A 21,806-nucleotide genomic window follows, 5' to 3' on the forward strand; every position below is an offset into this window, starting at 1 on the left:
ACCTACTGTACCTTGGACAAACCGTAATTACCACTGATTTCCTTCTGAATTCGCTAATGTGATGAAATACTAGAAGCCATTTCTTCAACCCTACTCAATATTTTGCTGCGAAAAACAAATAATGGCTTTGTAATTACGTTGGAGGAGATCTTTCCTGAAAGGGGGCGAGGAAAGAAAAACAGCTTTAGGAGAAAGTGTCCGATCCTTTTTTATAAACGGTACTGTATTTGAAATCCTAGAAGTGATTATATTAAAAACACGCTTTAAGCACATTCAAAACAGGCGTGCATGAGCAGCAATATGTTGATCATTGCAGCTGTGTGGCCTACAATATATGCTGTTCCAGTTCACTTGGAGCAAGGCGGTGATTAAATGAGCAGCCCATTCCTGCAGTCGTGTCCAGTTGCACTTACCCCTGCAGAAAGGCACATTGATAAACTCAGCATTTTTTTTTTTACACTGGGTGTGCCCTCTGTCTGTTTCCTCCCTCACAACAGGAAACAGGCCCGTCGTCACGTTCCGTATGTGAGCCACAAAATAAAAGAATAAAAGAATAAAAGGCACAAACGCCCACCATCCATACACACTTGCACTAAGGTAAGGGGCAGGTCGAGGACATCAACGTGAAGAAAGCTGAATACGATTTGGTTTAAAGAAGCAGCTGGGTTGAAGTCTTAATTCTGCCACAGGAGATTTGGTTTCTCTGTTGGCCACCATGGGAGAAACCAATCTCGCAGCTTATGGAAGCCTGAACGATACCTCCAGTGGGATTCGGCATTTCATGCATTATTTAAAAGGAAATGCAACTGAATGAACCTCAGGAGCCAGTGTCTCTGCGCAGCGCAGAAGAAAAACAGTGTCATTTGCATTCTAACTTCCAATCACGTATCCATCATCATAAGGACAATAGATTCTTCTTAGATTGTGCTGCACAATGTGGAAGTCAGTCTTTTCATGGGGAGACGAATTAGCTTTGTCTAGACTGCAAGCAGAATTAATTAATTCCTCATCAGCGTGCACTGTTAAAAAGGCCTGCTTCACTTTCCTAACCTTGTGTGTTCCAAAGTTAAACCAATTTTCTTCAAATCCGACTTCTGAGCTGTGTTTATTTAGTTTCACACAAACATGTAGCTTATACAAACTGCAGTACCACAAGTCCACATTTTATTAAAGGGAGAGGATAAATAAACACAAAGTATGCCTACGTTAACTAAAACAGCCAGTGGTTTGGAAGTGGAGGACGTAAATGATTATCATCTGTAGCAGTAGTACCAACAACAGTAGTAAGAGTTTGTGGTTCTTTGTGCACTAAAGCAGAGCTGTCCAGGGTTCTGACCTCTCCTTTCTTGTTGTGCCTTGCTCTGACGATGTTCAGTCTGCATGACTGGATGGGAAGCAGTTTAAAAGGCAGACATAACATTCAGTAAAAGATCTTTGAAAAAGGGGTTTTGGCCTGATCTTTTTTTTTTTTTTTTTGTCTCAGTGATGCATTGTATACACACAGCAATCAATAGGTTCAGTAATTGGCATTGGATCTGCACTGCAGCATGTGTGTCAATGAATCTCATCCTACCACTGCATTATATTGACCCGGCTCTAGTTTTCACCTCAGCCTAATCCAACAGTCGTCATGGAGTTTGCTCTAATGACAACACCAGTGGTGTCAAGTTTGTTCTGTGCTTTATGGAATAATTATAGACTGCTTAGATGTCTGATAAGCCAGACAATCAGAGGCAAATGTTTAAGTAACACGAGATTGTGGAGAAGAGAGTGCACCTTTCTTTTCCGGAGGAGGGGAAGCAAACACAGCAAACGCAGAAGAAAGCAGTCAAGTCGAGTAACGAGGACTGATGAGAGAGGACGAAAAAAAAAATCACTCTGTCCAAAAGACAATTTACCAAAGCGTTATGCAATGGAGAGGATCATTATTTCAGAATCACAGTGGTAGCAAATTGAAAATGCTTTGTCATTGTAGTTAGGAGCAAAACATTGTATCATACTTGCTAAATTCATTCAAAGATCACTCTTCCAGACAGTGTTATCTTAGACTGAACTTCCTCCAGCAATTAGCTGAGAATGGAAGAATATTTTAAGCTTGGCCATTTAAAGTTTCCTGTCAAAATGCACCTTGGGATGTGTAGTTTAGTTTCCTATGTTGTACAATTGATAATTAAAGTGGAAAAACTGACATGGCTGTGTAGAACAGAATGTAAAATGCAATCCACGGGACGCGGCTATTTACTAGTACTGTAATGTTTGAGACCACTGTTAGGAGTGTTGCACTGGACACTGAGCTTTGCTTGCATAAGGGACAGAGGGCACTGGCGGAGGAAACATTTTTGACACACACTGTCGAATATCAGTGTTTAATTTTGTGAACGTCACATTTAAGTTGTTGCGAGAATTTAAAGAGTGGCCCTTTTATTACGAGGTCTGATTGATTCGCTTCATATTGTAGCACCCGTCGGTGCCAAACAGCGAAACTTGGCAGCCTCGCTGTGGTTGCTGAATCAAGACGCTGTCGGTGAGATGTTTTATGTGACTGTACACGTCTTTAGCTGCATTACTGACATACTGCAGCATCCTTGTTTTTACTTGCTCAACAGAATCACTGAACCAGCGCTTATTTGAATTTTTCTTTTTTTTCCTCTGTCTTTCAGGTCTGAATGTGACTCCTCCAGAATGGTCAGGTACGTTCATCTGCTTTATTAATGTACTATCAGCCTCTCTTTAAACCTACCTCAGTCTTGTGCATTTCGGTGGGGAAAAAAAATATATATATATATATATATATATATATTAAAGACACAGTGTTATAGATTTGACATGGCATCTGTTGATTCGAGTGTAAAAAGTTGAAAAACCATGGATTATGATGCTAGCCAGAGAAAGTGCTTTTCCTGTCTCAAGGACTGAGGCGGGTCTGCTGTGGTGCCTGTTATTGGTGTTTGTGGAGATTACAGTGTGGAGGAAATGATGAGATTTCATGTCAAGTGGAGTCCAAGGTCGCATTCCACAGTTGTTGGCTTGTTGGCTGTGTGCGAACTTCAGTGGCTGGAGATTTGCCGGTGTGTGCATGCAGACAGAGGTAAGATGTGGAATGATTTAAAATTGTAACGTGAATCCATCACTGTGGCGAGAAACCGGCTAAGAAATGTAGCTTGCATGTAGAGAGTAGACGGGCTTGACTCAGTGGTAAACACACTTCTTATCTGCAGCTTCTCTGTTTAGGGATCGTAACAGCCCCTTCCTCCGCCTCCGCATTAAGGACATGACGGTGTCTAGACATGTTGAACAGAGTGTAGCGTAGCTGTCCAGCATTTTTTTGTGAACATTTTTCAGGCCATGTCTGTTCTTTCCTTTGAAGTCCTCAAGTGTCTCCACTCCCCCAAACCGCTTTTTCTTCTGCTCTAAATGTCCCATTACAAAATTTGAAGCAAATCCAGAGGGCCACAGCCTGGAGATGTGTGCCAGTCTCGTCTTTGTTCCATCCCAGTAAATGTATGTGTATGCACGCAAGTGAGTGAGACAGTGAAGTTTGTCTGCCACAAAGTAGCATCCGACCCAATAGCAGTGAAAAGAAAAAAAAAAACAGTGTAGAAAATAGGTCAGAAGAGGTGGTGTGATGTTTTACGTATAGCTGCCAAATATTAATCTCATATTAATCTCATCTGATGCAGTAGTGAATGATGTTATTTGAACATTTAATAGTCGGACAATACTTTATCAAACTTGAGTAAAATTAATTGTGGACAGTAGATAAATGTATCTTTATAACTGAACATTTCTAAACAATGCCTCGTTTTGCAATGCATGTCCTGAAGTTTTATTGCATGCGCCTTTAAGCACGCACACACACACACACACACACACACACACACCTCTGTAAACTTTACGCTTATGCAATCAGTTCCACTATCATGGCTGGTATTCAGTCTTATTATGCAGCTTTTTTATAATTGGAAACTGACACATAATGCTCATTGGAAAACAGCATCTGTGGTATTGGCCTTTTCCTGCCTAAACAGATCTGACAGAGTAAATTATCAGGACCTTTTTTTTTTTTACTCGGCATAAGCAAGCTATGCAGTCATCTTGTATTTTGTGGGCAGATGTGGGCAGCAGCCTCCTTCATACCATTCTTGTTTCAGTATTTGGCTTCAATACCCACAATGACATCAGGCAAGACGGATCATCTCTCTGTTTGGTGGATAAATAGAACTTATACAAGGTGTTTACCACTAATAATATATGACCAAATTTCAAAGCAGAAGACATGACCATATGCAAAACACTTTTAGATGTTATTGCAGATCAACAAAGTGCTTTCACAACAGACCTGTGCACATTAATACCATGTTGTAAAAACAGGAAGATGTACTGGGGTGTTTGAAATTTAGTGTAAACTTCAACATTTTCTTGTTCTGAATACAAATAAACCACCTGGTTTAATTGCCCCTCTTACGAATTTGCACTCAATGTTTTAAGTATTTTGAAGTTATTGAGCATTTTGAACTTGGAAACTTTTAAGAGGGGAATTGAAACCACACATTGAGATGGATGAGACTAAGAATTTGAATTTTAGCAACATGACCTATTGAGTAGAGGTTAAATTTCACATGTTGGCATTCAGCTGCTTACAAGATGTGATTAAGGCCTTTCTCTGCTCCACTACAAAGGTAGCTACAGTGAAAGCTTCCTGTCTGCTACCGGCTGCTTTGATGTGAATATAGCAAGTAAAAATATTCAGTAACATCTTTTTAAAGTGACACAGTCGCCGGTTTCACATTTCTGTGAATTTCAGTATCAGTATCAGTATCAGTCACGTGGTTTATCTCGACTTCAGCTTCTCTTTTGTGTCAAAGCAAAGCTGTTTAAAATCACAACAACTACTAACGCAGCACTGTGCTGACAACACACAGCAGGCACTTCCACACACTTCCATGTTTCACCCTGTTAATACACTACACCATGACACGAGTGAGCCAGCTGTTAAAATATTTTTGTGTTACATGGCTCGGTAGGTTTCGTTATCATTAATAATAGAAAAGCCACTGAACTTGGCACACGCGCTACAAATGAATAAGCCCCGCTCCCGGAGGATTGCTTTGCGCTGGTTTGATAAAAGTTTGAGGGTGTGTTTGTGTGTGTGAATAGAGAGAGAGAGAGACGGTGATGGCGGCTTATTCTCATACACACTCCGTAGTTAATGAAAGGGGAATAACAACATGGCGGTGTTTAACCGGTTCACAGTTTTGTAATCGCACTGGACGGCTTCACTCAGATGTGATTAGAACCTGGCTGAGATAGGAAGGCAGACGCTGCACAGCCTCGGTGGCATGCTTTCATTGGCTTGTGTGATGATAAGATGTTCTCTCGCTCCCTGATGCACTTTTGTACATGCAGCACTCATTCATACCCAGACTAGCCCACAGCTGAGGAGTAGTCAGACACTTCTTCACACCGATTGCAGTGAGAGTAGAGGATGAAAGTGCTCCTGTCTGCCGATTAAAATGCATCTTGTTATTCATACCTCTACATACCTGACGTGTGGCAGTTGTTTTACAAGTGTCTTGTCTCTTGTTTAGCGTGGTGTAGTCATGGCTGTGTGCCTTTTGTGCAGCGTCTTCTGTTATTGAGTGTGTTAAGTGAGGCACATACAAGGCCAGAGGAGGCTGTGAAAGAACTGCAGTATAGTGATTTACTGGATGTATTCTGGAGAGCCTCAGCGGGGTCTGGAGCTTTTATTTCCCAGTAATTCTCCGGGGAGAATTGGGGAAACAGAAAGACAGGGATTATAACCCCCCCTCCTCCCCATCATTATTGTAGAGATGACAATAAGGAGAATAAAGCTTTGCCGGGCTTGTTGTTGTGGAGGTCGAAACCTCTCTAACAGTGTGTCTCTACAGAGCACTAGTAAGCAAAGTGTTTCCAATCACTTTAGACATAAGATTCAAGCCAACATGTTGTATTTACTGTAAAAGGATGGTGGAATCATTTTTAAAGGACGGTGACACGTGACAGGAATTATGACACACGCTCTTAAATGGGAGTAAAAAGACCGTACTCTTCAGCTTCTGACAGATGAGGTATTTGCCAAAATAGCTGTGGAACCACGTGTCTCTGTGTGCAGGAAGAATATGTCTCTCGCACAATGTGTGGATTGAGCTGTACTTAATTCACATACAGATGGAACCTAAAAACAACTGGCCCTCCGGTGCAGCGTCAGGGCCGTTGAACTGATAAAGTATTTGTCCGTGAGGACGCAGATGACACTGCTGTGCATCGCGGCTGGTCTAGTGATGTCGTTCACCCTCGGCCGGTCGTCTTCTCTCACCTGCTTCTCCATCTCTCGTTGCTATGGTGAGCGATGCTCAACTTCAATGCGTAGACCACCGAGCCGCCTCTGTCCTTGTGCAAGTCTCTTTTGACTGAGCAAACTGGATTTCAGGTTTTAATCTGGCATTTCTATAGATGACACCTATCTTGCACAGGAATTAAGCACAACACAGCATGTGTGTGCAAGTGTACGGTGAAAGAAAGTGAAGCCAACGGATAATGTTGTTGGCAACATGTAAGTTGAACGGCATCTGTATTCCCTGATGGAATACAAATGTCATTTTTATGAACTGCAGTTGTTTGTGCATCAGTCACAGCGCTGACAGGTCTGAAACAACGTCTGTGTGTTGGAGTGTTCAGCACAACCAGAGTCACTAATGGAAACCAGACAGAAAACCGACTAATTCAAGGTTCACGGCTCCCAACTCAGCCGGAGCAGAGACATTAGCATTTCTGAAATAAATAATTCATTATGCCGAAACAGCAGCATGTGGCAGCGGCCATGACACAATTAGCCACTGATATTACTCAAGGCCTCGGTGAAGGATTTTCCCTATAGATGCTGAGTTAAAGAATGAATGATACTTTTGTTTTGTCGCGCAAATGATTTTACAACAGGCACAAACGCAATTTAAAGGACGAGTGTGTAATATAAAATTATGTGGAATATAACTTTTTCTTTTTTTTTTACTTAACAATCAGCCAATATTTGCAAAAATCTGATTTGCAGAGAAACGTGGGAGCTATCATTATAGGGTTGATGGATCTCTGCATTGAGCCTGATGTGGCTATATGGGCCTCAGTCCCCCAGGGGAGATGGATGTTGGTGTTTGACTGCAAGTTGACAGCCTGAGAAATGTGCCTCGCCTGTCGGAGACAACCACCCCAAATGTAGCACGGCTCACTGAAGACCTTAACAAACAATAGATGAGAAAAAAATATCTCGGTGGAAATGGTATCCAGTGGAAGGAGATGAGAAATGTCTCAACAATGATCAGCAGAGGACAGGAAGCGTTTTAACTGCAGAACACTGAGCACAAACTATGAAGTCACATAGACACAACAAAGTAACCTCTACCCCAGTGCCTGCCAGTGTTCGCAAAATTAAAAACGAATAAACGGTTCTCTATGGAGCCAGAATCTGACTAAAAGAAGTGTATGGTAAAATAAACAATGTATATTAATAGTAGTTATCTACTACTCTACTACTACTACTCTTTTCAAAGTACAGTTAATTACATCACGTCATCTCACAATCCATCATAATATATTAGTAGTACGTCTTAAACCGTATAAGAAAAAATTATTAGAATGGGAGCAAGAGATGTCAGTTTCTAATGTCACTCACAGTAAATGCACCAGGCTTCATCTGCAGACCGTGAAACAAAGATGTAGTATGTTATTTTTTTACGGTGACAAGTTACTAGTATGCATCCTAAGCAATATTTTCATGCTTCACCAACTTAACTCAGTTTTCCTCTCACGTAATATTGTGTGTTGTGGTGCGAACTCTTTGGTTAGCAGTTTGAAACTCACTGTATCATGTTTTGGAAGCTTTGATCGTTTTTTTTCTCCTGTGAAGACCAAGAGGAAGTTACAAAACAGAACTTGATATTAGCTGATATTCGACATGCATGATGTGACAGAATTACAAAGCAGTACTTTTCCAAAATGGTGAGAAGTACACAAAGGTAGAAACATCAAAGTCACAAACCCCCAGTGGAAAAGCTCTGAGGGAAATGGATGGTTTTAATTCAAAGCAGTTGTTTCACATTGAAAAGTGTCTCTCATGCCTGTCCTTTTATGTCAACAACCTGAGAGAAGTGTGTTTTGTTGTAATACAGTTTGTTCCTCCTGTAGGAGACATGCCTCCCTGCCTGTCGAAGTCACCGAAAATCCAGGGAGATTAGTGTCTGCCGGCTGCAGGAGAGTTGCCCCCTGCCGCAAGTGGAAGTCTGCTTCCTTTGGGTACAGTAAGATGTTTCTCTTTTCCATAAGCACTAAATGTTTATCACATGTCTTGGTCCGGCCTCGTCGATGTCTAAAAGTCATCACAGATCACATTAGCCTTTCTGTGGTAGGTTCATTGGCTGTGACAGCCTGACAGTTGTAGACTTCGCCCTGTCCTAATGTTGAGTCTTCGCAGCTGTTCCCCAGTCATCAGCGTTTTGTGATACAGCAGTTTCAGTGCTGCAATGTAGTTTCCCTGATGCGTACAATCAACTCTAGTAGCACAAACACACTGTAGGAGGACATCATCAGACTTAGCCTTAATATAAGATGATCTCTGTGAATTTGACAGTTCACCCATTAGCCTGTGCTGAGCAAGAGCTCGAGAGAGTCTCTCTCAACAGACGGGGAGAAGTGATGCACCGTTGCATCGTTGGGGACAGAGTTTGGGCGGCTCCAAAAAGCTGGAGAGAGTTTCAAAGTGGCCTTCTAGTGCTTTGTGCTTCATCATCCAAAAAAACAAAACAAAGCAATGTGTCTCTAATCCATAGCCTACTTTTGGCTCATGTGCAGCCCAATAATAAATCCCAGTGCATAGTGGGAGCGTGTTCTATTTTTAAAGAGCAGTGTCGAGACGTTTTTTTTGATGAGTAGGAACATCTGTGGGTTGTTTTTAGACTCCTGTAAATGAAGAGGGTTTTATTTCTCGCTGATTAATACCCCACACGTTTGCGCTTCACTTGTCTGTGCGTGAGTGCTGCTCTGTACGTCGTTTTTCGAGCACCGCTGAGAGCTAATAGGTTAAATGGATCATGACTGTAAACAAGACGACGGCTGTGATTGGAGGTTGAGTGTTTTCCTCTCCGGCTCAGCGGTGCTTGTTCGTTTGTGCTCAGGTTTACCCATCTCACACAGACACCGTTTCAACCAGCTAATTACCAAAACGACGACAGTGAAAAGCGAGCGCGCCCTCATCAAATAGCTGTTTGACTTTGACTGCTTTATTACGGTGTGCGAGAGGTAGAGGTTGGAGTTGGAGGTCATTTTTGCTGATCCTTCTCTTATTTTTGGAGAATACTCTAGAGACAGTTCAGTCCTTATTTAGCTCTTTTCTTCTTCCACATTTCTGGCGTGTTTGAAGGACGACAGTGAATGTGAGTGGGCAGCACAAACAAGGCATGCATGCCCTCAATGCGAGGGTCACAAACGCACACTCGTACGCAGAAATGTGAAAAGACAGGGCTGTTTGAAAGTTTTGCAATGTTTAGCACAAGGCCTCGCTAACTGCTGTTTTTTAATTTATTTTTTCTTTTTGGGCCATCTTATATATTTTAAGTATTTTGCCAGAGTAGAAGCTCGCTTTGACAGGCTGTGACAAAGATCCTGACCCAGGTTTGAACCCAGGATATTGCAGTTATGGCGGTAGGCGCTGTAGATCACCGGAGCGACTAGAAAACAACATTTTTCACATCATATCTGGAAAAAAAAAATGACAAAAAATGTTGAGTAGTAATTCTCTGTTGAAGCACTGCAGCGGTGTGAGGCTCTCAGTGAGTGATTGATCTTCATGGCTGTTTTTTTTTTTTTGCGTGCCATTAAAAGGAAGGAAGGAAGTGAAATATTAATTATTCTGCCATCTTTGATTCTGTGCCATGCCCTGCAGTGTGCTGAATCACTCCACTTGTTTCAGATGTTCTGATTGAACACATTAGACTACTTTAAATAAAACTTTGATTTGAGGAAGCATTTTGTAGCTGTGGGTAGGAACTGTCTGTTGGAAGAAAACGTGACTTGCATTTTGTTTTTTTGCAGCCCAGTTATTTTAAGCCTGTGTTATTTTGAGACGTCTGTTTGATGGTTCGAAGCAGTCGTTGTCTAAAAGTTTCAGTAATTCCTGCTGACTTTGGAAAGAGAGTTAAAGGAAGGTTTTAGGAATTAATGGGGGGGAAACTTTGTGGCGTTGACGCCGTGTTGTTGCGGAGACGGGCTCGCTCAACGTGCTCAACGCCAGAGTTTGGGCGATCTCATGGGATGACCAGTCGCATTCAGAGCAAGAAGAGTGACTGCTAGACTGTACTAGCAGAAAAATACCCCAGAGACCGACTTGAATCAGTGCTTCTGCTTTGTTTTTTTGCTACCTCTCTTTCTTGTTTGCACTCCTCTTACATTGCCCTGTACTTCTTTGTTGCCGTCTTCCGCTATTCTCTGTTCTCTACCCCGGCAGCAAAGCAATTACATGCAGAAGTGGCTGCGACCTTAGTGTTACACAGGGATTTTAATAACTTAGATTTTATAGCCTATTTCCTGTGCTCAAATGTGCCCATACGAGTCAGTGTAGTTAACTAATGATGCAGTGGCTGCTTGTGATTATTCTGCCACTAAGCCTAACTAAAAAGGAGCTTGGTAAGAATCTGGTGATACAGTGTGGGTCATGATGCAGGGGATTTGATCAATGTACTGCACGACTGTAAGCGTGGCGATATTTAATGATTTAAATAAAATCACTTGCTTGTTAAAATAAATGCCTAGTCTATGTTTAGACTAAAGGGTTTGTGTGCAATTTATTTCATTTATTTGACTAAATAACTGTTACGATGATGAATTAAGCAATAACATTTAATTTAACAATACCAATCATTTCTATCGAATGCTTCATTAGCTTCATTTTATTGACTAAATTGCAAATATTTTATAACAAAACAATACACCTCAAGTTTTACCTCAATTGTGATGTTAACCCTCAACCAGGTGAGGAGGAAAATAAATGTTCTGTATGTAGATTCAGCACCATGGACAGCGAAATGTGTTAGGAAAATGTTTGTGACTCAGACACGAGTTCACTGTCACCGTTACCCAGTTAATGCACTGGTGCAGTGATACCTCCTGTGCAGTAGATTATTTGAACAAAAAGCCGAGATGGTGGATTACCTCTACCGATAGAGGCGACCTCTATCACAATAACCCACATCAAATCAACAAACATGCTCCTCAAGCTGCTTGTCTCTCCGACATCGACTTGCCCACACTGCTCACTGGGAGTCAATCAGCAGCTGGCAGTGAAGCTGAGCCTGTAGAGCCCAGAGCAGGGTGGAGGGGGAAGGGTGGATACCAACTGATGGTGTTTATGTGCGTGTACAATTGGCTGTTTTACTTGTGGACACTGGCTGTGCCTCTGCATGTTTACATTTGTGAATCGTACTGTTTGGCTCTTTGAAATGGCAGAAGATCATAAAAGATACTGATTGCTGTCCAACCAATGGACCAATGCTAATGGGCAACACAAAACCGGCTAATTATTGAGGCTCATATTAGAGAGCTTTTGGCACTTCTTAAAAATAGCTGCCAATAAATCTTGACTTGATCTATTTGGGTTTGAGATGCTAAGCATGAATTTGCTGTGACCTGCAAAAATACATAGATTTAGATTTACCCACCTTTTGGGGCTTCATGCTGGCCATCAATTTTAAAATTAGTTATGCAGTCCGTGTATAAGATGAAAGCGTAGAGTAGAAACACTGAAACTAGGAGCTGAATGTTTAAAAAATACATGTTGAAAGGTGGAAAATATGGTTTTAAAACTAATAAATATGATTCAAACATTTGAAAATAAGATTAACATATGTGAAAGCTTTATTTTTTTTAAGTTTTATAGATCTGTCTTTTCATCCTTTTGAAGAATTAAAAGTCTGAAAAATGTCCGTAATTCTTTTTAGTGTTACAAATCTGTTTCTTCGAAGTTTTGAGATTTTGTTATTCAAACGTTCAACTCTGTCCTTTTAGATTTTCAGGTCATTTTTTGCAGCGTTTGAGTTCAGACTTCTGACACGCTTCTCACAGACACAGATCTGATGAAAACTTCAGTACATTACATTGTTTAGTAGAGTCTACATCAGCAAAAAGTAACTAGTAACCAAAGCTGCCAAACGGATGTAGTGGAGTGACAGGTATAACATTTTCACCTGAATTGTACTAGAGTAAAATAACCATAAAAGATGAATACTAACTAATAACTAAATAAAGTACAAGTACCTCAAAACTGCACCGGAGTAACTGAAACTAGTTACTTAAGAAACCACTGTTTATATCTATAACAATATGCAGAGCAAACAAATAAAGGTCAAAAATAAAACATTTTTTTCAGATATTTAAATCGTATTTTCAGATGTTTGAATCCTATTTTTCCGTTTTAAAACCGCATTTCCTCTGTTTCTACATGTATTTTCATACGTTCAGCTAGTTTGACTGTTTCTAGTCATGATGTTGAATTCATCTCATATCTATGAGGGTTTCTCACATTTTTAAAACTTTCTTCGTTGTTTTTGTATTCCACCCTTCCCTTTCAGCCACAATTATTTCTCAGTGTCCTCCTCTGTAATGATCTCTTCCATTTCTTCTTCTCCCACACTGCTGAGTCGGAGTCCATTATGAAAGGAAACCCGTTGTGAAAAACATCCCCTCTTTTTTCTTTGTGTCTGTTGTTACTGTTGCTGTGTCTTCTGGTTGATTTGTTTCAACTACTCCTCAGCTCTTACTATCTTTACATGACCGTTGTGTCTCGAGTGCAGTGCAGCAGTGAGAAGTGAATGCAGGAGGTGTGTTTTGTGGGCTGAGGGAAGGTGAAAGTGGAGCAGTCAGACAGGCCAGTATGGATGAAGGATAGCAGCTTATTGTGAGGCAGTTTAGTGAGGCGCATAGAATCTGAATTTAGCTGAACACGTGTGACTGCAACTTAAAAGCACCAAATGCACCATATTAAAAATCATTTGACCAGCTTTGATGTAGAAATACTGTAGGTGACGTCATCAAGAGGGGGGAAAAAACAGCTTCCTCTCCTTTCTGTCATCAGTGGCAGTTCCTCGGTACTATCAGCAGGTTTTATCTGATTGGGGTGTTGCCTGCTGTATTCATCGCCTGCAGCTGCCTTCTAGTTCAGTCCTGTCCAGAGTTAAGACCTCTCTGCACTGATCAAGCCCAGCTCAAGGCTGAATGAATGCTTTTTAAATACCCAACCCTCTCTCGCTCTCTCCCTTTCCCTCACTTCACGACTCTCTTTTGATGCTTTTTTTTTTTCTCCAGATATTCTCTGTTTCTCCTGAAAGAACATCTGCTCCACTCCTGCTGTTTTCTTTCACTGACTTTCATTTGACATAAGCATAACCGTATCTCCCCAATTAAGAAAGTATGTCTGACATTATTAATTAGCACACACAGGGTCTTTATGTAGGTAAAAGTAACATCAGGCTGTCATTTACCTCCATATCCTAAGTTCCCTGTGGTTTCATACGCTTGTGAATATTGCACTGTTCCCTTTTATTTGTATCTGGATCTGATTTGACGTCTGACCAGTGGAACAGATCTGAACCTGGATATCCATTTCATCTATAAATAATTCAGATGCCTTATGAGCTTCATTATGGTGAATGACTATTTCAGAACAGAACCTGTGACCTCTAATAATACCACTGCAGAGCCTCTTGTTTCCTGGGAATGTCCTTCCTGTCTGCTGCAAACGGCCACTAGGTTATTTACGGGCAGTCGGAGCCAGGAAGGCAGCTCATGAGGCTGTGATCTAGCTGCAGGGGGTGAATATGGTGGACAAGTGAGACATGCAGTAGAAATGGAGAAGTATTACCATATCTCGAGTCATAAACCCTGCATCATGGCTGTTATTGTCTATATTCCACTGCAGCATTTCCCTCACTGTAAGGGTTTGACAATATCCGTGGTCATTTAGAAAAGGGCTTAAAGCACAGTAAACATTTATTGTATGTGGTAACAAACTGTCCTTGGTAATTGAAGGGGCAGTTATTGTGAGGAAGAGGGGAAAAAAAAGCAACAATAAAAAGTGCCTTCTGCCTCCCATAAAACTGAGCTAGTTGTATGAATAATTTCTTTATTGGCTATTTTTATTTACTGCTCTTAGTATTGAGGAGTTTGGATTTCACCAGATGGGAAATCACAACTGCACAATGATTTAATAGGCCCATGAAACAGAGGGCCCACTTCCGCAATGTGTTTGAACTCTTGGGAAAGCTCTCGGCCGTCTTTGAAGTTCCCAGCTTCTGTTTCGTCATCACATTCTCCAAGAGTTAATTACAGGCTCCTCGCCGCGCCGTGGAGCTGGATCACTGGAGTCGTGTCTCGGTTCTGGAGAGAGCACAGGCAGTGTTGCTTATGATAAGTTGCTTTAACTTTAAGTTAAAAAAAAGATGAATGTGAGGCTTTTGTCCATTTGAATTCACCCAGTTTTGATGCTGATCCTGCTCTCTCTCTCTCTCTCTCTCTCTTTCTGTGCCTTTATTGTTTCATATTCAGAATCGCACATAAACTGGATCATGACACAATACAGTGAAAGAGGGCCAGTGTTTAGTTGTGAGCATATTTCATGTGAATTTTCAGCCTTATTTAGACCGTCTGTCTGTGGATGCTGTGCCAAAATGTATCACAGTGTGATAATCAATCATAGTCCTGCAACCCAAGAATACACCGCATATATTTTCATTTTAAAATCATAATTATTCTTCCAAATTTGCCAGGTTTGTATCAACACAACAAACGTTCATTTATTGTGTTGATGTCAAATTCAGATCACCAAACATTCTCTTATTTCATTTTCATTATGTGGCTACTTTTGGATTTCAAACTGAAAGGGGCAGAGACATTCACTTCTAAAGATTTTCAAACCAGTCAGAGATTTTCAAGTATTTCTTAATTAGTACGTTTTGGGAGATTCTTATTTATTGTTATTTCATAACGACGACCATCTAAAGTGCTGGACAAAGTGATGTGGAGTGTAGCAGGCTGGGTGGAGAGAGAGTGGACCGATTATGAGTCTCTGGACATGTGTACCTACTGTTTGTGTTCCTGTGTACCAGCATGAGTTGGTGTCTCAGTCAAGGTTGAACAAGAATGATGTCTCCGTGGCCGACGTATCCCTGCAGCTCTAATGAAAAGACACTTAGATGCCTCACGACAGTGCACAGGTGTTACATTTCAAGGCAGGATCATGTGTGACATGAGCGTGATTTTGAAAGCCTCGAGGTGATATAAGCACAAGCAGTGCCCCTGGAGCCCAGTAAAACACGTCAAAGCTTTTTTTTTTCTTTTTCTTCTTCTTTTCCTAACCGTATGCTCTGCTTTCACTCTATTACCCATTGCTGCGCCCCCTGGTAAATTAGATATAGTGAGAGATTAGTGATACTGTGCGACTCTCTCACTTAGCTTATCCTTTCATCAGCTCCATGCCACAGTAATATCAGGCAGAAGGGCCTATGAGCACTTTGTATCTATCTCCCACTTTGATAGGAGGTATTTGCAATTCCATAGCTCTGTATTGAACCGATAGAGGGCTTGCAGGGATGAGGTGAGAGAGCAAGTAGGAGAGCACTTTTCACCAGGAAATAAGACTGGAGAGCATGATCGCTTTTTTCCTCAGCTGCTTTTTCAGCTCTATTACTGAAGAAGAGGGATTTGTCTCTGTATGTGCAATGAGATATTAACAAGATGCTGCTGCTGCTGCTGCTTGACTGCGTGATCTATTTGTGTGTGGGGTGAAATCTCCCTTGAATGAGTGGCAGAAAGCGTAGATGACAGAGAGATGTGATCTTGAGAATAAATATTCTTTTCTTCATGGCCCATATTAAGCACCAAGGAGACATGTTAAAGAACTCTGGATTTGTATTGATGTTGTAGCATTTGCTAAATCACCATCTCATTGGCTTTTCACTTAAGATTCACAAGCAGTCTAAACATAAAATATAAGCACACAAGACTGAAGAGGGTACTTATAATAAATAAAGATTAACTCGTTATTGGAGCACAAAATGGTGTGATGGAAAGCTGGGCACAGTCAAGGCAAGTTGATGAAGATAAATGATGGATGTCACAATAATCAGTGAAGTCTGACATAGCTAGACAAGGTCCTGAATGCAGGCTAGAAACTATCAGGGTGCCTTTTCAGACTACCTCTTCCTGACATTAGCAGGTGTATGTGTGTGACAAGTGTTTAGGCTAGAATAGCTTTGCATCGGTATTGCTGACATCGGCTTATCAAGGGGTGCGATGGCAGCAAAGTGCATCAGCTGAGGCCTGAGGGGTCAAGAAACTGCTCTGTGTGTACTTCACAGTTTGAGGCAGAGAGGCAGCTCTTTGTTTAGCCCACTATGAAAAGCTCGTCTGTCTTCGGCCTCTGATGTTCTCAGGCTTAAGGCCAAGTCAGTGACAGAAGGAGTCTTTGCACAGCGCTGTGCCCTCTGCCAGAGAGCAACAGAGAGGCTGCGCTTTGTTGTTACATGGAAAAACATGGGGGGGGGGGGACTAAACTTCTCACCTCTCATCGGCAAAGCAGAGAGTAAGAGGTCAGTTTCTCAGGGGAGTTCAGTTTTTCCAGCCGTTGACACTAATTGGAGTGGCTAGACAAATATTTTTGTGGAACAAAAGGTTTTATAGGGTTTGTGAAAGCAGAACATAACAAAGCTGAAATAACTGCGAGTGTCACGGGTTGTGATGTTTCGTCATCTCAACAGTGGGTTGTTGTGATGAAACGGTGCATGTGTAGGTGAGTTCGTACAACTTGGTGCACCGTCATGTTCTTCCCTATTACAAATAGTTGTTAAATCCGCACGTGATTGGTCAATGTTGTGAAATTGAGTGTGCAGCATTTGCTCTTCCTCACTTGTTCTTGCTTGACTAGAACCCTCCTGAGAGGAAGAGGGTTTGCTCAGCGTGGCGGTCGCTCATGCAGAACAGGTGATGCACTGCCATCTAGTGGTTGGCAGCTACTACTGCTGCGGAGAATCGTCAGCTCCCTTTTTATTTATCTCTCTCATAGTCACTCGCTTTCTGATGTGATTCAAGGTAAGTTCGAAGTCTCGTTAGAGGAGACGGGACAGCTGCAGAGAGAGCAGAGTGAGCAGAGTGGCTCGTATGATGACACAATCATGTTTTCCCACTGTTTGGGACAGACACATCCAACCGGTGCACACGGATTGTGCAGACACACAGCGCTGCAATTTGAACATACTGTGTGAAGGTTTGATAAGATTCAAGACAAAATGCACTTTGATAGCATAAAGTACTAGATCGGGTCCGTACGGAGCTCGGTGTTTTGTGACCTCCAGCAGTTTTACATCTCTCTGTTATCTGTCTTCAGATCAGCTAAGGCGACTCGGCAGAGACTGGCAGTCAATTCAGCTAGAAACAAAGCTAGGTCAGGAAATTCTGCGGCGTGTGATTGTCAGTTCCACCTGAGCGACTCTTGGGTTTCTTTTTTCTTAACCAGGCAAACGGTGCTGTGACACAGAAGAGCTCCAGAGCTTCAGCTTCAGTCAATTAATGGATTGGATTGCTGCTTCTTCGGTTCATTTAGTTTCTCAAGGTTTTACACTGTATATCAGACAAAAACAAACAGCGAGTGCAATTTATTTAGGCTATTTAATAGTCTAAATGATGATGTATTCGTCCACTCTGCTCCTGGAAACACTCTGAACTTTAGTAATGGTTTTATACGCTTGCCCTAACCTATGACTTATGTTTTTATCATGAAATCTAGTGTGAACTGTGGGACCACAGGTGTACTAACCACAATTTGGACTGCCACAGCAACAGCCGTGAACACTGTCGTCAATGAGAGATTAGTTCGTTTTCAAAAAATATTTTCACTTGGTGTGTGGGAAATGGTGTGTTGTTCTGTTTCCAAATAAATTGGCAGCACAACAAAATGTGCAGTAACAGTGCAGAAATTATGAATAGTGTCTGTCTAGTGTAAGACTCAGATCAGATCTGTCCTTTGGATTTTTTTTTCTCAGCTCTTTAAGATTTAAATGAAGACGCCCACTCCCCCTCATCCTCTATAGGCCGTTTAGTTTTCCTACATTTAAAGGATTGGCGCTCACTCTGGAGCTTCTGCAGTTGGCTCCTTCTCCAATTGGACAAACATGAGGCAGATTGGCTCGAACTCATCAGTATGCATTTCTCTTGATGGTGATAGCTCAATACAGTCTGTGTCCTTTGTGTGTGCAGATACTGTATGTACGTGCTGTATCTGTGCTTTGTGTGTGTGTGTGTGTTCATATGCTGTCACATAATAATAAAGCGATACGTCCTGATGTGAGCGGGGCCTCAATAGGCAACTTCGACGTTTGTAATTGTGTGTGTGTGTGTGTGTGTGGATGTATTCGTTCTGTACTGTATGTGTGCGAGTGTGGATGCGTCACAGCCTCCGGTGCTGTGCTGAAAAGCGTATTGCTGAATTTAAGGTTATTTGTCACTCTGAAAGGCCGTCGTGCTCCTCTCCTCTCCTCTGTCTGTGGCTGTGCCCTGACTGCTAACACCGCTCTTGGGGTTCGCTGATAAACATTCACTAGTGAACCGAATGGAGCTCACCATCAACCCATGTCAGAGCCCCTCCCCCTACAACCATTCAGTGTGCGTGCACAACCAAACGCACACCGTGAACGTCTGAGGAAGAAGCACGTGAATTGGTCAATAAGTCAGCGTGTGGGTTAAATTACATGTCAGGCTTCGACTGAATTGTGTTTGAGTTTCACAGGAGCACCCCTCTAATTACCTGTCTTTGTGTTCAATGACTTCTCATTTGTTACAAGTATTTCTAGTGAACGATACGTTAACTGGTGTCAGTGTGTGCTGGCCTGCAATTTTAGTGTTCAGCAACTGAAAATATTGAATAGAGATGTCAAGTTCTGCGCCTTGTCTAACAGTGCTAAGAACATCAGGTTTGCCCTGAGGTTATTACCTTACCCATGTCCATGAATACTCTTGGTGAATTTATTGACAACCTGCATGTTTTCACATCACATATGAAGTAACACGATGTTGGTGGTAAAATAAAGCTCATGAAGTAGCTCAAACAGAAAGTCCTCTGAGGAACAGCAACACAACACACTTAGATAATTAGAAGGTAGATACACACAGTGCAGTTACAGTGAAATGATGCACGTGTACAATTCTTTTACTACAACTAAGTTCATTAACAGTAAGACGCTGGTCTGACAGTAATAGTCACCTTGGCATTAAGCGCACAGACAGACTTGATTACTGTGTGCCATCAAGTCTGGCTGAGATGAAACACATACACCTTTGGATACTGTGAGCTATCGGCCGAGGGTTTCTGTCTCTAGCCCGCTGTGTGTGTGTAGACGTGTGCAGGGTTCTGATGAGAGCTCGTCCCAGTAGACACTTCTGCTTGTTTACTGTTCCCACTTTGGAGGCTGTTACTTGGTGAAGGTGTCAACAATAGTACCGTCTATTTTTGTATGTCAGGAGCCACAGTGTACTGTACACCACCTACAATCTGTGCTCATTTTTACCCACATTTGCAGCCAACTTCTGTTTTCCTCGGAATTACGAAGGAATCTTCTGTAATATCGCTTTATTTCTGCTTAATATTTCACACTTCCTTTTTGGTTTTGCATTCACTTGCACATGATGCAATGTCTGTGCAAGCCACATACTTTCTTTTTCTCCAACTTTGCCTGTCCGTCAACATAAAGACCAGAACTGTGGAAAAACAGTTTGAATCCATTTTCTACCTGATCGTTTAGAAACGTTTCCATCTGTCTTAGGTCTGTAGTGTTTCCTTTTTGCTGCAGACATAATTAACTGGAGCCAAGCAGCATCTTTACCTGTTTGGACTGTTCCTACTTAGACTCAAAAGCCTTATCTTTTTTGAAAGACACTACAGAGAAATGTGCATTGATGCCAGCAGAGAGAAAGATGGAGAAGGAGGGTAAAGGGGTGTGTATGGGAGAAGAGAAATGAAAAAGGATAGAGAGAGCGAGAGAGAGAGAGAGAAAGAGAAGAGTGAAAATAAAAAAGGGAGGGAGGGGAGAGAGAAGGCATGATAATGAGCCCTACCTCTGACACATCCTCCTGTTTCTATGGAGACCAAGGAGCCAATCGTGTGGCCCGGTTAAGGACTGTACTACTGAGAGCGCATAACAGGGTGGAGAGAGGCGTATTCAGATGCTACTCTGTGTTTATGAGGGCCAATAAAATCTCCCAGTAGCTCTCCAGTGGCTTGTGCAGCAGCCTGCCCTGACACTGTCACCAATAAATACGAATTCATCATTTGCTATGCTTTAGAAACATAGGCTCCTCTCCTGTGCTTAACTGACACCTCCTTAAGCTGCTGAGCTCTAAAACACCTCTCCTCCTCCTCCTCCCTCCTTCATCACCATCACCCCCCCCACCAGCCTCCAGCTTCTTGGACGCTCCTTGTTACATCACACACACTGCTCTCTGGCAGCCCATGTTTGTGACTGGGAGGGAGAGGGAGAGTGAACGAGAGTGAGCCTGTGCGCGCACGCCGTCCCACCATCGAGTCCCATTGACTAGCATCGAGGATGGACAAACCAAGCGTATGGCGTGCCGTGGTGAGCAGCACGGATCCCAGGCGGACGCGAGACCCCGGGTCCCACTCCAGCAGACCCGGCTCTGCCATGGGTTACCGGCTCTATGACATGTGAGTAGCATGTTCAGTGCGAATCCTGGCGGGTAGGCGGATAGACACACTGAATGGGTGTAGCTCCCATTCATGGAGACAGCAGTCGAGTGGGTGCTGGTGGAAAACAAAGTGCCTACCTCTCCAGTGTCTCTGCTGAGTCACGTATGGCATCCAGACCTTGCTCTGTTCTCTCGTGTTCCCATCCTGTCGTCCTAGTAAACAGTGCCTCTCTCCTGGGGAGGGGCGGCGAGGTGGAACCTGTTTGTGTGAATGAGATGGTAGAATTTCACCAGGATGAATTAATGCCATGTGTATTTATACAAAGTGAGGAAACCTCAGTGTTTTGTGTTTGTGAGCGTTACAATATGACTAAAACCACAACAGAGTCATATGAGCGATGGTTTTAGAGGCTGGGAGAAATGACTAATTTCTGGATGATGCTGTGACAGCTCTTACTGGGCACACGAGTTCCTCGCAGCTTCTGCCGTATATTTGTGGGTGTGAGTGTGTTCCTGTGCGTGATCGCTGCAGTGTCTATGTGCGCCGTTGCTGGAGTGTGTGTGTGTGTGTGTGTGTGTATAAAATGCGGCTGGGTCTGAGCTGTTATTTTTGGGACGGCGATGAGTCCTGCAGTCCTGTGTGGAAAGCATTCATCCCTCTTTCAGCGAGTCATGTGTCAGTCCCGACGCTGTGAAAGGTGCACAAAATCAAACTGTGTTTTCCTTTGGAACCGCCTTCTGTTGTTCTGTGTTGCACAGCAGTTTTCTGTGCAAACTTCACCTTTGCCTTTTAGTATTTAGCTGAACAAGCATCCTGCTATCTTATATCTCTGCAGAGGCACATTTAAGTTAGATTTCCTTTTTGTAGCATGTGCAGTCTGCATCACTCTGGATGCCCTGATTCCCTCACAACCCTCTTGGTGTTTTCTGTGCATACTTCACACATGTACCTACCAGCTGGTGCTTAATATTGAGCCAAACTACCCTGTCATGCTATGATCTAATGCCATATATAGGAATCAGTAATTTTAATGCATATGAGACCTTCATGGGTT

At 42.4% G+C, this 21,806-nt stretch overlaps 1 protein-coding gene across 4 annotated transcripts in view; it reads left to right on the plus strand.

Annotated features, from left to right (window-relative positions):
* The window catches only part of LOC113168028 (IQ motif and SEC7 domain-containing protein 1-like), an 80,137-nt gene that overhangs the window by 11,099 nt on the left and 47,232 nt on the right, over positions 1 to 21,806 (plus strand). For 3 of the 4 annotated variants that reach the window (XM_026369070.1, XM_026369064.1, XM_026369065.1), the window contains exons 2-3: positions 2,661 to 2,690; positions 8,200 to 8,307. In XM_026369070.1, the coding sequence (XP_026224855.1) occupies positions 2,661 to 2,690; positions 8,200 to 8,307 (138 nt within the window). Of the gene's footprint in view, positions 1 to 2,660; positions 2,691 to 8,199; positions 8,308 to 20,636; positions 20,771 to 21,806 lie in introns of those variants that run through there. The other variant, XM_026369066.1, reaches the window with a different exon arrangement.

This window comes from Anabas testudineus, chromosome 7, assembly GCF_900324465.2.
Source record: "Anabas testudineus chromosome 7, fAnaTes1.2, whole genome shotgun sequence".
Taxonomy (NCBI): domain Eukaryota; kingdom Metazoa; phylum Chordata; class Actinopteri; order Anabantiformes; family Anabantidae; genus Anabas; species Anabas testudineus.